This window comes from Zeus faber (assembly GCF_960531495.2).
Source record: "Zeus faber genome assembly, chromosome: 1".
Classification (NCBI taxonomy): Eukaryota; Metazoa; Chordata; class Actinopteri; order Zeiformes; family Zeidae; genus Zeus; species Zeus faber.
Window position 1 is genome coordinate 13,970,636 of NC_137193.1, and position 14,368 is coordinate 13,985,003.

The 14,368-nt window shown below is 41.8% G+C and overlaps 1 protein-coding gene across 1 annotated transcript in view; it reads right to left on the minus strand.

The window, feature by feature from the left end:
- LOC307235488 (oxysterol-binding protein-related protein 10-like) overlaps positions 1–14,368 on the minus strand; it is a gene marked incomplete at its 5' end in the record, with an annotated part of 71,771 nt that overhangs the window by 8,259 nt on the left and 49,144 nt on the right. Inside the window, 2 exons of the mRNA XM_080007606.1 lie at positions 8,658–8,788; positions 12,816–13,062. Of these exons, the coding sequence (XP_079863732.1) occupies positions 8,658–8,788; positions 12,816–13,062 (378 nt within the window). The remainder of the gene's footprint in view (positions 1–8,657; positions 8,789–12,815; positions 13,063–14,368) is intronic.

Here is a 14,368-nt window from a genome sequence, read left to right on the forward strand (position 1 = left end):
TTACGAATTTGGTCTGGAGTCTGTATAGATCCATTGAACCATGGAAGCCACACACGGCACGGTGTAATAAAATACATGACGTGTGGGAAGGGTTTTTTCCCTGACATTTACACAGCGTCAAAGAGCTGCAGTAATTGTATTCATCTTATTTCTGCTCCTGGGAGGAAAAAAAACACCTTTTGATGAATTCAAATTCGAAAGGAAATTCAACCCATGAAAGGAAACTCGACCCAAGCAGGGGGTGGACAGCTGCCCTTCTTCTCTCATGGCCAAAAAAAAACCCCCACTTTTCTATCATTGAGTAAAGCAGCGTACCTGTCTGCAAAACATAAAACAAGCCAGTTTAGCAATATTAAAATGATGACATAATGATGATGATAATAATAATGTTTCCTCCGGCCAGCATTACATCTAGCACAGTGCCGAAAAAATAACAAATGGCTGCAGGAAACAGTCAGTAATGGAACATCCCTCTCTGTATGTATATAAATAGACTTATTACTGAGAAAATGAAGACATTTAGAATTTCATCTCCGAGGAAACCTGACAGGTGGACTTTCTGAAGAGTCATAGTAAATGCACCAATGCACCAGTCACATGATGCTTTAACCGTCGCCGTTGGCAACCAGATGCTCAGAGTCTCATAATGTCCACTAGTTTTTACAAGGAAAGGAGCTATGGAAGCCAAAAGTCAGAAAATAAAGGAACGCCGCCACGGGCCTACCGGCCCTTGAGAACGACACTGGCTCCACTGCAGCCATTTTGAAACCCCTGCGCTGCCAGAAAAAGGAAGGAGGCAGCGTTTCCTAGCAGCTTCTCTGGGGCCAGGGGTTTCAGAAAGTAATAAAGAGAAGAGCGCTCTCCTCCTGCGGTGCCTCGGCTTTCATTAGAGTCACAAAGTGGAGGGGAGACGAGCTGCGTCGCATCCAGTTTGAAGTGAATAAAGAGGGGAGGATGAGTCATTACTCCATCGCTCCCACACCGGGCTCCACCGCCCACCTGTCTGTCTGTGCGAGAAGTGACAGACAGACAACATTCATTATTTAGGGACCCGGAAAAACAGAGGAGCACTAAAATTATTGCTGTGATGCCAGGATTACCGTTCCATAAATAAGGCTCTGAAAAGTGACATTACACACTAAACCAGGTGACCACGGTGGAAAGCCTTAGCTCAGTGCTCCTCAAACTTTTTAAAAAGTGACAATCGATCGCTACCCAATTAACCATGGAACCTGAGATTGAACAGAGAATTCAGGTGTAAATCAATATTTCTGACACACTTTTCTGGGTTTGTCATGGAGACCTGGGAACCCTGACCGTGTTGAGTTTAGTTTTTGGGGCATTGCTACTGAAGAAGCACAGGCAGGTCCCAGAGAGCCAAAACTAGAGCAGCGTGTCGGAGAGCCACGCCCACAGCGACGGCCACCTCCAGCGGTGACGCTGCACCGCCTGCACCCGCACCAGCACCTGCACCAGCACCTGCACCTGCTGTGACTGAGTGAGACCAACACCCGTGGCCACGTTTACACCAAATGTTTTTTTCTTATGTCGGAGTGAAAGATGGGTGTCACCGAATGAAGTGTTATGCTTGCCGACAAAAAATAAAGTCTGGCTTTTCTTTTTTTTTTTTTGCCACAGCATTTATTTTTATTTTTACTTTTGATACTTAAGACCATTTAATGCCAGCGACTTTTCCTCAAGTAGTATTCAAATGAGTGACTTTCCCCTTTATCAGAGTAGTTATTTTAGTAAGATATCTTCTAGTCTATCAATCTCGTCGCTTTTCCAGTTCTTTTTCCACCCCAGTGCGATCGACACTTCCTTAGAGTCATGACACAACTTGGGTATGGTTGACCGTGTAAAACAAGGAACGTGACTCCCAGATTGATTACATCTCCCTGCAAAGTGTCAAAACACACTGCTTAAAAATTCTGGTTAATTTTCATTATATACTGTTTACTTTGCCGCGCCCTGCTGGACTTGAGGGTAACTGCATCTCGATAATGAAAGGTATGTAATGCAGGAATGTGTGACCTAGGCTGCAGAACCACAACTCATTACGTTCACCACGTGTTTGTTGCGTTATTCCATTTGCATTGCAATTTCTTCCGCAGAAGAGGAGAGCACTGAAATAGTGCAGTTAAAACTCTTCGGACATTATTAAAGGTCACACGTGGAAGGACGGGTGCAGGAGGAAGATCTGCTGCCTCCGGGTTTCCTTCTCTGACTCTGGGGAACTGACTGACAGATTTTGGTCATTTGCTCTCACATCATCCCCAGCGATGTAGCGAGCTGATCTAATACCTGCTGTGGGAGCGAAACCGCCGCTGCTATTGGAAATGTATTAAAAAAAAAAAAAAGAAAAATTAAGAAGAACGTCAGGAATCCTGCCGGCGTCAGCGCTTTCAGGCTCCTTTCCCACAGCTCCGCCTTGGCCCGGCGCCGGGGACGATAAAACCAGCGCAAGTACTCGCTCTTGTCGGCTGCATAATACAGGCCTGAATTTCAAACAGCAGAATGAGTCAAATGGAAAAACAAAACCTTGATATATTTGTTGTGTTTCAATTTTTTTTTTATCCCCACTTTCAAGACTAATGAGATAATTAATGAATTTATTTATTAATGAATTAAAAAAAATTGTATGTACATACATATTTTAAAGCTCTCCGGGCGCTTTCAAATGTGCCCTCCAGCTGCCCGCTTTCGGAAGCTTAGTCGGGAATCGAACCTACACGCCAGCGGGTTTACTCGTCGTGCAACACCTCTACTCTGATCATCTGATTAAAGGAACCTCTACGGTGACTTGGATGGGAAAAAGTGCGACTTGAACCTGTGACAGCAGCACTGAACCGTCACGCCACGAGGTCAACCTCACACTGGGCCATGTTCTCCGGGCGATTATTAATGTGCCCTCGGGCTGCCGGCTTTCAAAAGCTCACTCGGGAATCAAACCCTAAAGTTCACATCCAGCACCATCAAGACTTTTCAAGAGCTGGTGGTACTCCCATCATCTGAAGAAGAAGTCTGCGGCGACGTGGATGGAAAAACTGGCACTTGAGCGCTGAGAGGCAGCATCGGAACCTGTCGCCACACAGCTTCCTGCTGAGAAGATCTTCACTGGTTCCAACCCATGGTCTCGTGCTCACTGTGCATCAGTTTATCACACTAAGCGTAAACACAATGAGCCACATGTGTTGCAGGAGCTCCAATAAATATTTTGGTAAATTGATTACTACTGTAGTTAAAATGATGACTCTGGATCCCAGAACTAAATCTGATCAAATGGAAAATGTATGCATGTATGTACAGTATGTATGGATGTCTCTACAGTTTGTATGTATGTATGTATGTATGTGTGTACAGTTAGTACAGTATGTATGTACACTATGTATGTACACTATGTATTTATGTATCAATGTGTGTATGGACAGTATGTATTTAAGTACAGTATGACAGTATGTATGCATGTATGCAAGTGTGTATGTATGTATAGTATGTATGTATGTATGTATGTACAGCATGTATGTACAGTACACATGTACATGATGTATGAACTGCACATATGTACAGTATGAGAGTACAGTATTATGTATGTATGTATGTATGTATGTATGTATGTATGCATGTACTGTGTATATGCATGTATAAACAGTATGTATGTACAATATGTATGTATTTAAGAACAGTCATACAGTATGTATGTACAGCATGTATGTATTCACAGTTATGTATGTATGTATGTATGTATGAATGTATGTACATCATGTATGTATGTACAGTTTGTATGAACCGTATCTTTGTATGGTATGTATGTATGCATGTACAGTGTGTAGATATGAACAGAATGTATGTATAATATGTATGTGTATGTACAATATATATGGATGTAAGAACATTATTACAGTATGTATGTACAGCATGTATGTATGTACAGTATGCATGCATTTACAGCACATATGTATGTACAGTGTGTATGTATGTATGCATGCACAGTGTGTATGTATGCATGTACAGCATACATGTATTATGTATGTACAGCATGTATGTATGTACAGTGTGTATGCATGTACAGTTTGTATGTACAGTATGTATGTACAGTATGTATGTATGTTTGCATGTACAGTATGTGCAGTATGTATGTCAAGAATGTATGTGTGTATGTACTTGTAAGTATGTACTGTACATATGTATGTACTGTATGTATGCATGTATGTACAGTATGTATGCATGTATGTACATGATCAGGCACAAACAGAAGACAGCTCTGTTAAATAAAAAAAAAATCAAGAATCTAAAGTACAGTATGTATGCATGTATATATGTACTGTATGTATGTATGTATGTATGTACTGTATGTATGTATGTATATATGTATGTACTGTATGTATGTATGAACAGTATTATGTACTGTACAGTATCAGGCATAAACAGAAGACCGAGCTCTATTTAAAAAAAAAAAAAAAAACAAGAATCTACAGTATAGAAATGCATTGTTAAACAAAAAAGCTTGAAGGAGAGAGGATGAATAAAAACCAGTGCCAGGGTGGAGAACCTGAAGAAGGCATTCTGAGCCCAACCTCCACACCCAGTCCCATTCACGCTGCATCATGGGCGACTTTTGGGGAGGAAAAGGAGTTTAAAAATGTAAAAAGGTTCATTATTCTTAATTGTTATGTGACAAATTGGAATTTGAGAAACAATTTAAAGCAAAAAAGTTTAATAAATCCGTTATATCCATAATCAAGTACAATTATTACATATACATACATTACATGACACTTTATATTAATTATTATTATTATTTTAACAATTAATTAATAATTATTAAAGCCTAGTCTTCTTATTAAAAATATTACTATTACTACTATTTCTAATAGTATCACTATACACTATACTTCTATATTCTATGTAATATAAAGGGTTCATTCTGGCCATACAAAATGAAATTAAAGGACTTTGAAGTACTTTTTTAATAGAATTTTTCACAAAATCGTCACTGTATTACTTTTTAATATAATATTATCGTCTCATTGTCTATTATAGGTGTAAAGATAAACAAAGCCATGTCTTATCATACAAGATCTGACGTGAAATCCCTTGTGCTGATAATTACGATTTAGAGTTTCTTTGTAATCTCTGTGTAGAAGAAACCTGTAAACTGCCAAAACTGTTATAAAAGGAAAATAAAGGATATAGGAATACAATTTGGATAAATTACTTCCAAGTTCTGTAAATTGTCTCCTTGGAGCAGCTTGGAAATTAGCTGTAAATCACTTTTCATCCATTGACGCTTCAAATCCAGAAAAATCCAATTTACAGGAAACTGTGGATAGATGATGATCCTTATCACAAAATGCTTATTTGCTGAGGGCAAAATGTCACTGATTTCCTTTATATGAACTAAAATATATAAATTAATCAACTACAATATCAAATCACATATGAAAGTTTCACCATCTGATACACGTTAGACATATTTTAACAACACACGCTCCTATCACAACTAACGAAAACCTGACATTTACACATAAACGATTATGACAGATTCAAATAACTGTTGTTTAATGTGCAGCTTGTTATTCGTAATATTATATTGTTATGTTATGAGAGGTGTTTGAATAATTTAGCCAGGAGAGGCGGAGGCAAATGTCAGTGTGACTAAAAAGGAAAAAACTACTAAAAAACTCTAGAGAAAACCTTTTTGAGAATAAGAGCATGTAAAAAAACACATACACACATTACAATTGATATATATATATATATATTAATAATAATAATTGTATATTAGTATTTTAACATTTATTAATGTTAAAATAAGTTGTTAATAATATATATATATTTATAATATAATAATAATTGTATTTAATTTTATATTAGTATTTTAACATTTATTAATGTATTCATATTGATATTTCCATATTTATTATTTATATTTCAAAGTATACAACAACATACATTACAACAGAGATTTTTTTTTATGATTACAATGAACAACTTAGGAAATTATTCGGCACACTAGTGCGGAGAGTAAAAACTAAATAAAAGAAAACACAGGAGATGTGATTTTCCCCTCTCCCCCGACCTGTATGTTTGAAGGGCTCTACAACGACAGAGGTGGTGATGAGATATCAAGGAAGCTCTCTCTCTCTCTGTCCCTCCCTCCCTCCCTCCCTCCCGGCTGAGCTCCAGCTCCTCGCCGTGTGACCCACTTATGAGACGGGCGCTCTATTAAAACTTTCAGAGGCCGTGAGAGCCTCCACATTAAGGGGCGACACGCACTCCTTCACAGGGTGACGGAGGGGGGGGGGGGGGGGGGGAGGAGAGAGAGAGAGAGAGAGAGAGAGAGAGAGAGAGAGAGAGAGAGAGAGAGAGAGAGAGAGAGAGAGAGAGAGAGAGAGAGAGAGAGAGAGAGAGAGAGAGAGAGAGAGAGAGACGGAGGAGGCACCATCATCAGGGTCGACAGCACGGAGTAGGAGAGAGGAAGGGAACACTGAGATGGAGGTGATTTCATAGGCAATGCATTGTTCTTGTCATTCAGATCTGAACAGCAAAAATGTGGGCGCCCAGGGCCAAACTGCACATTACAATGAATATCTGAGTCCATGTTTCACAACCTTTTTTTCCTGCCACGGCACACTTTACACCATTAAATATTTCCACGGCACCATACCACAATCCTGTTAACCACTAAAAACGTCAAACAAATAAAAGCGGTATTATTATTATGCCCTCCTCCTACAAGGAGTCGAACTTTTCATCCCTACGTACCACTTCCGGTGTGAGACTCGTTCTGAAGTTGCTTTTCTGCTGGAACCGACACATTAGTACAGCCTTGCAATTTTGATGTTGAAACACAATGTGCTAGTTTGCATTATTTTTGGCATTATAAGTGGAATTTTGAAACGTTTTCCACTGCACACGATACTGCTCTAAGTGAATGAAAGCTGATCTCACTTCTAAACCGCATCAAGCTAAACATGACACCTTTCTTCACAATTTAAAGCAATATGACTTTTTATTTGAGCTGAATACAGTTTCCACATAGAAAAAAAAAAAGGGATAAAGATTTTTGCAAAAGTTTCAGATCCCTCCTGCATTATTCATTGTTACCTTTTAAAAAGAAGATTAATATTGCCCAGATTTAGGTGATTTACTCATTTGGGTCATTCCAGGGTTATCATTTATTCAATTTGTGCCAAAATACCTACTTCCAGAAACATCATAAGAACATGGAAGATAAACGGAACGGATGACGCAGAGCCAAAAGTCCGGAAGACCAAGAAATATTCCAGATAAAATCGGAAGAATCCGCTGCAAATCACTGCAAAAGACCTGGCGTGCACAAAGACAAATCCATTTTTATCCATTCTGCAACGTTGACTTCTCCGATGCACCGTGTGAAAAGGTAAAGAATGTACAGTATGATTTAGCAAGTTTGAATAGTCAATATACCTTGTCAATACACTGTACAGAATATCCAATGTGCCTCATCAGAGATCACGAGGCTGCACCGCCTTACTGCCTGAATGTCCTTTATTAACGGAGATGTGTATCACCTCTTACGTATGTGCTTTGTGGATTGAACAAGCCTCAGCTCCAAACTTTAAGGGGTTTTCGCTTACACAAAACCCGTTTGGACCGCACAGAACCAACCCGGTGCATGTCCAAGGTGATAATAAAAACGGTGACCCAAACCGGGTCCCGGGTCAGGTTCCGCTGGTCGGTAGCTGGTCCCGGACCCGGGAAGACCTCCACACCAGACTTCAATTCATCTTATAGTCAAGTGCATGCATTGTTGTGTTTATTATTGGTGCCGACACCAGCATTTTGACTTCCGCTGTGGATGAAGTCTGTGTATTGACGTGGATTGTTTGCTGTTTGCTAGAGCTGGATGATTAAGTATGAATTGCGAGTTGTTGGACAATGATGCTGCATAACTTAATGAAATTAATGTATTATATATATATATATATAATTCAATTATTTGAATTATTCACATGCATGTATATTGGGCGGTACCCCTCAAAGAAAATACGTTCCCATGCGCATGAACGTTCGTTTACATCACCCACTAAAGAGATTATCTTCACATAAACAGTAGCTGTCTTACCCTATAGTCTGTGGGCCAGTATTGATTTGATTGCTCTTCCGTGGTTAATGTTAATTCGGTAATGATCCTTACTCCCTGAAGTCAAGTAGCAGAAGTTAAACGACAGTTTTCAAATACTACTGGCCCTCTGTTGGGTGAACTAAATATGCAAGAATAGTTTTACATGTCCCTTTTGGTAAGGCTATTACAAGGCCGTTTATCCTTCGCTGGACAGGCTGCCAAATGTATTCATTTATTTTAAATCTTTTAAATAAATAAAGAAAATTGAATAAATAAATAAAATACAAGATTTAAATAAGCGAATTGGAAGACTTTCTGGACAAACTGCATTGCAATCAATCAACTGATAGAGCTGATTAATATCCAGCTGATCATACAGCTTTATAAATGCAAAATGGAGCACGAGCTGTGTTTATCTGCCCTTTCAGTGGAAAACTGTGGGAAGCCCGTGACTTTCACACGGATGGAAAATAACTAGAACACCGACAGCAGACAGGAGGGGGTAAAAAGAAAATGAGAATATAATAAATAATATATAGAAACTCACCTCTGCACCGTGAGACGGAGTGTTTTTCCTGAGGGCGGGGGACGGCTCGGCTGAGCACAGAGGAGTCACACGCCCGTTCTTCAGCTGCTCCCCCGTGGGTGACTTTGGTACAGTCCACACAGGAGCACCATCTGCGAGTGCAGAACGAAGCGGGGTAAGCACCTAGTCACTGGGCATCCAATCGTCGACTTCTGTCCTTATGAATCTGTTGTCTTCAATTGATAAATTGAATTATTTTGGAACAAAATCCTAAACATGAACTTACTTGATACTTCTTTCTGCAGTGTATTTAAATATGTTTCAGATTGGAAGACATCTAATATTAAATGAAGATAGCGGTCCAAACTTAGAGGCCCTATCTGATACACAGAGACAACAGGAAATTGTGTATGTGTGTGTGTGTGTGTGTGTGTGTGTGTGTGTGTGTGTTTCTCATTTTAAAATCGAATACTTCAGCAGCGTCTGCATAGAGCTGGCTGGAATAACAATGACGCACTTTGATTTAAGGCTCATAAATAAGAAAAATCACATTTACTGTGATACCGCCTGTGCCTCGTTTCAGACCCAATACACATATAACTGGAAACCTTAAAAATAATTCGGAGTAAATTCGGCTGTCAAGATGCTTCCAGTTGGACAGCCGTTTAAAAAAAAAAAAAAAAAAAATGAATTCTGTGATTATTATACATGACCTCAAACTACTTCTACTTTGAGGTCATGTAACTTTTACTAAGACTTCTACTTACAATGCTTAAATAATGGGATATTAAAATGCTGTGTCATTTAATAAGTAACAGGTAATGCCAGACGATGTGAAGGCCATTATCAGAATTAAACCTTGGGCGATTGAAAGTTAGGATCATGCGTTAATAATTTGGTGTTTCTCCTTCAAAATAAAATGTTCCTGCGGCGACAACTGCGGAACTGACTAATACCTGGATACCTACGATCCCATGGTTAACCTCTAATCTCATGCAATGGAAACGTGCAGTGCTCCAGTTATCTACATGTTGGCTTAGTGACTCACATCTCAGTGGTAATCTACATGGTATCCACGGAGGCAGCTGTCCGTCACAGCCTCCGGGACAGCTTTAATGTTTGGGTAACTAACACCTTGTCGGGCATTACCCCTTCACTTAAGAAACATACTCCTCTGTGTCTTGATTTGAAAGGTTTCTAATGCCCAGTTCGGGAGTGGATCCTGTTTCGATGAGTGTTATTAAGGACCCCCCCCCCCCCACCCTTCATGTTCTATCCCAGCACCCAAATTAGGTTAAAAGTCTAAAATGCCACCGTTCCAGTCCGTGAGATCCATTAGTGAGAAGCTGTGCAGCGAGAGAGGGATTGCGAGAGGCTTGGAGAGGAGCCCGCGGCTAAAACCACCCAGACAAAAAGCTGAGAGAGTAGCCCCAAGGCCAGGCCTCTGGTCTGGTCAGCACACGGTCTAACTGACAGGGACCTTTAGAGCGCTGTGCAGGATTGCCTGGAATTATGCCTGGAATTATACCTGGAAATGTGCCTTGCTTGAGGTACACAGGCGAGTTTGTTAAGGGATTTTTTTTTTTTCATGGATATTTACTCAGAGGCTGTGGGTACATGTCTGTGGGTATTAATGAGTAGTTCTATACTGTATCTAATGTCTTCTTATAAGTGAGAGTTTCTCCAGTCCAGTTTCGCAAATGTTAAAAACTGTAATTTTCCAAAACTACAGGTACATTATGCTAGATTAAGGTATTGCTGAATGATGTCAGAAATAGCACCAGAAGTAGAATGACTCAAAATGATCAAATGTGACTCAAGCCATTGGACAGGAGCATGCAGGTGAACGAAAATGTTGATGCAGACCAAACTGACTGGACATTCATGCAGTAAGTGCCTCCAATGGCTTTACCTTCCATTTCTGGGCTGTGACACCAACATAACCCGTTCTTCCTGTAAATATCGCTATACATCACTCTCTATCAGTCAATTTTTGTTGAGATGTTACGTGCCATTGACATTTCCACTCTGCTACACATGAAAGGAAGACTACTTTTTTGGCACGTAAAGCTGCTCCAGGAAGAAGAAGGGAAAAAAAGAAAAAACTGGCGACAAGCCAAATTCATTCCTTTATGGATTTTCATCTCCTTAAAGGAAAATCCTCTACATGTCGAGGGGGGTGGGGCCCTCAGCAAGCTGTTTATGGAAAGTGATGGAGAGAGTGGGGGTGGGGGGGGGGGGGGGGTTCCAAGAGAGTGTGAGCAAGCGGCCAAAAACCTTTCCTGTGATCGTCGCGCACCAAGCGGTCTGCTTTGGAAACGTAGTTATTTGGTGGGCGTTTACGAAACCCCTCGGCGTTCCAGTCGCATTGATCCGTTACGTTCCCTCTCATCAACAGGACAGGCTGAACCACTCGGCCCCCGTCGATGCTCCGTCTCTGTGCCATTCGGAGCCTGGTGTGACCACCGTGCTGGCGAAACTCAGTCCGACGTCATGCTCGGCTTGCTAGTGGAGTGTGAACTCGCCCATGCAGCGGCAGCACCACGCCAGGAATTGCCAAATCATCAAACCGACCAGCCACCCAACCAACCACTCAGCACGCCACCACCCCCTCCGCCTTTCATCAGCAGCATCCCGCCGGATGCTGCCCATGCCAGCGTGCCACCCTAACCAGCGCTCGGCCAAACCTAGCACACTGAAACGCGAGCCGCTGGGGTGTGGGGGTACAAGGGGGTACATGCCGGAAGCGGGGAGCGCCTGGACCCCCACAAGACTGGTCAGCCAGGCAGCGGAGGGAAAGAGGTTTGTACTTGCGGCCCGGCGGTCCCATTCCGCACCACCCCCTGTCTGACGCACAGGCACAGGGCAGGGCCACTGCTGACGCAAACGGGACAAAAGACCAACAAAGTGTGAGGATTACCTTCGATCCCAGACCCTGGAACCCTACACACCAAGAACCACTTGCAAGAGCCGCAGATATGAGTGCAACAACTGGTTCTGAATCAGACCGACTCCAGCCTGTTGGAAAACTCATTAATGGTCTTACCTCCACAATTTAAATTAAGAAAATGAATGACCCTAGAATAGTGAGAACAGTAAAGGGGAAGAACTATTCCTTCGCATTTGGTGGGCCCATGGCTGAAGGGGACACTAAATTGTGGAAGGGAGATCTCTCCTCCTATATTCAAATGTATTTTTAAATTTGTTTTTTTTGTATGACTAAGGGACAAAAGTTGGGGGAAGTGGTTAACTTGTTCATGTCTCATTAAATACGGGAGGCCATTTGGGAGTATAATTGAAAATTACGTCCGTGTAAATAAACAACACTTGACTTGGGATTAGACTGATGTGGAGTGGGGTTCATATTTGTTCAAGTTCATTCTTGACCGAACTCAGGGGTCTAACTTCTGTCTTTACGATGGTCCCCCTCCCACAGAATTCCTTGTTATTCTTGCCCAATTGAGGGCCAAATTTGCAAACATAGAAGCACCCTTAGCCTGCAAAAGGTTTGCCATGAAAGAGCTTTATTGGATCCATTTGGCAGAAAGAGTGCAGGACATGGTAGGTCGGTCTGACTTATAGGCACCAATGGAGATTTCTTTGGCAAGACTTCATCCATGAAGGGAAGTGCATAGACTTTGCGAATACGTTCTCTCTTTAACACATAATATACATGGCCCAAATCGTTTTTCTTACATGCACTTTGGAAAAAAATGTGAAATACTCTCATCAACCTCTGTAAACATTGTTGACTGTAGATAAATTTCAACACATTCACTCATGCATACACCTGGCACTTGGTTATCATATTGAATAAGGAATCATCAGCAATTTACAGCATTTGTCAGCAAAGCAAACATAACTATGAATGGGAAAAATGCAAACATCACAACCATTAACAATGACAAAGAACATCACTAATAACTTGAAGGAAAATGAAAATGAATGGAATCAAACAAACAAGGTTTAAATGTAACATTCAACAACATTTACTGCAAACATTCAAGTTCATGTGCCCTGTCAGGTAGGGACAAGGGCCACAGTCTAGCTCCGCCAAGTGGCGTTTGCCACTAGGGTCAGGCCATGTAGAGAGGGACGGTGGGGACAGAGGGGATGGAGGAGATGCAGGGTTTGGGGGCTCCAGAAGCGGAACTGGAATGGGGCCGGGGGCCGACTCACCGGAGGGGGCTCCATGGGTGGTGTGGTTGGGCTGGAAGGCCTGGGATAGAGGCTGGCTCTGGCTGTGGCTCTGGGTCTGGGTCTGCTGGAGGATGTTCAGACACTCTCCCAGGCAACTCAGAGTGGCAGCCGATGTGGCTTTGAGCAGCAGCAAGTCCTGGTCCAAGCACGAGACGGGGCCTTTCGTGGGCAGTGAGTCTATGGAGTGGACCAGGTTCTTCTGTTGGCCCTCTGCTTGGGACATCACCTTGGGGAAATCAAGAATGCTGAGTCAAAGAAGCGTGACAGCAACATGTTTAAGTCATTACCTTTGAATTAATAAAAAGCAAACATCAGGCATGGTATCGCAGTCAAGCTCCAACTCCAAAAATGGCAGACGTCATCTTTGCTTTGATTCTACTCCTGGTGTCAAAGTTCCTCTCATTAGCATGTATTTTACATGAGTCCCGTCGACTGTCTAAAAACAACTCAATACATCATCTTCCTAATTGCACATATTTCTAAGAAGTCAAGTACTGGAAGCGAGTGCTGGAGCTCCATTGTGCAAAACTGTCAAATACTTAACATATCATCTCACACAATTCTTTGCTAACAACAGGCAGGGAAAGATTCTAGATGTCCATCGAGGCTGCCACAGATTCAGCAGGTGGTCTGGGAGACGTATCTACGAACACACAAGAAATCCAGAACCCGAACACCCGAACATGACAAAATCCTTCTGGGAGAATGTCCCGTGGAGAGATGAGACCAAATTCAGAGACTTTTTGGGGTCACTTTGCAGCTGAATCTGTGCATGGCATCAGTATTGAAACGGATATGTTCAGTTTGCTATACTATTAACAGTGAAATAAAGAATTGTGCCAGTGCGGATAATTTCGGCCACAATTATATGACTCGCCGTCCTCCAATGTTAGTTATGCACTGGAGTTGATGAGGTTGTCTCAATTCCCACACCAGAAAATCTGTCGGCGTCACCACGATCTCCAGTGTGAGCAATGACGTACAAACTCTCCAGGGGGAATAAAACCGAACCAGCAGGAATATATAGAACTCACACTTTCTATCTTGCGCAGCCCTGTGTGGATACACTCAGACGCAGACACATACGCTTTACACTGGCACTGTGACATTCCTGTATGACTCACCAAAAGTTCAGCATAAAAGGGCATAAAAAAAACAAAAAAAAAAAAAAACGACATGTTCGCCCCGGGGGACGCTCTTTCACAGCTTCTCCTGTGTCTGAGCCTAATGAATGCCTTGTTTATCAGAAATCTATTCATTAAATATTGCATGGCCCATGCACCCGTACACTCACGCACCCGTACGCTCCGCACGTCAATAGCACACCTGTCTGCTTGAATCCGTTAAGAAAACTCTTCTGGATTTATTGATAGTTGTTGCAGCAGAGTTAGATGCAATATCAATTGACATGGGGAATAAAAACCCGGAGCCTGTCAGATTATTCCGAGATTTACTTAAGAGGTTTGAAGTTCAACGTTTTTATTCGTCACAGACCGAATCCTCTTGTACACACAAGAAGAGTCCAAACGATC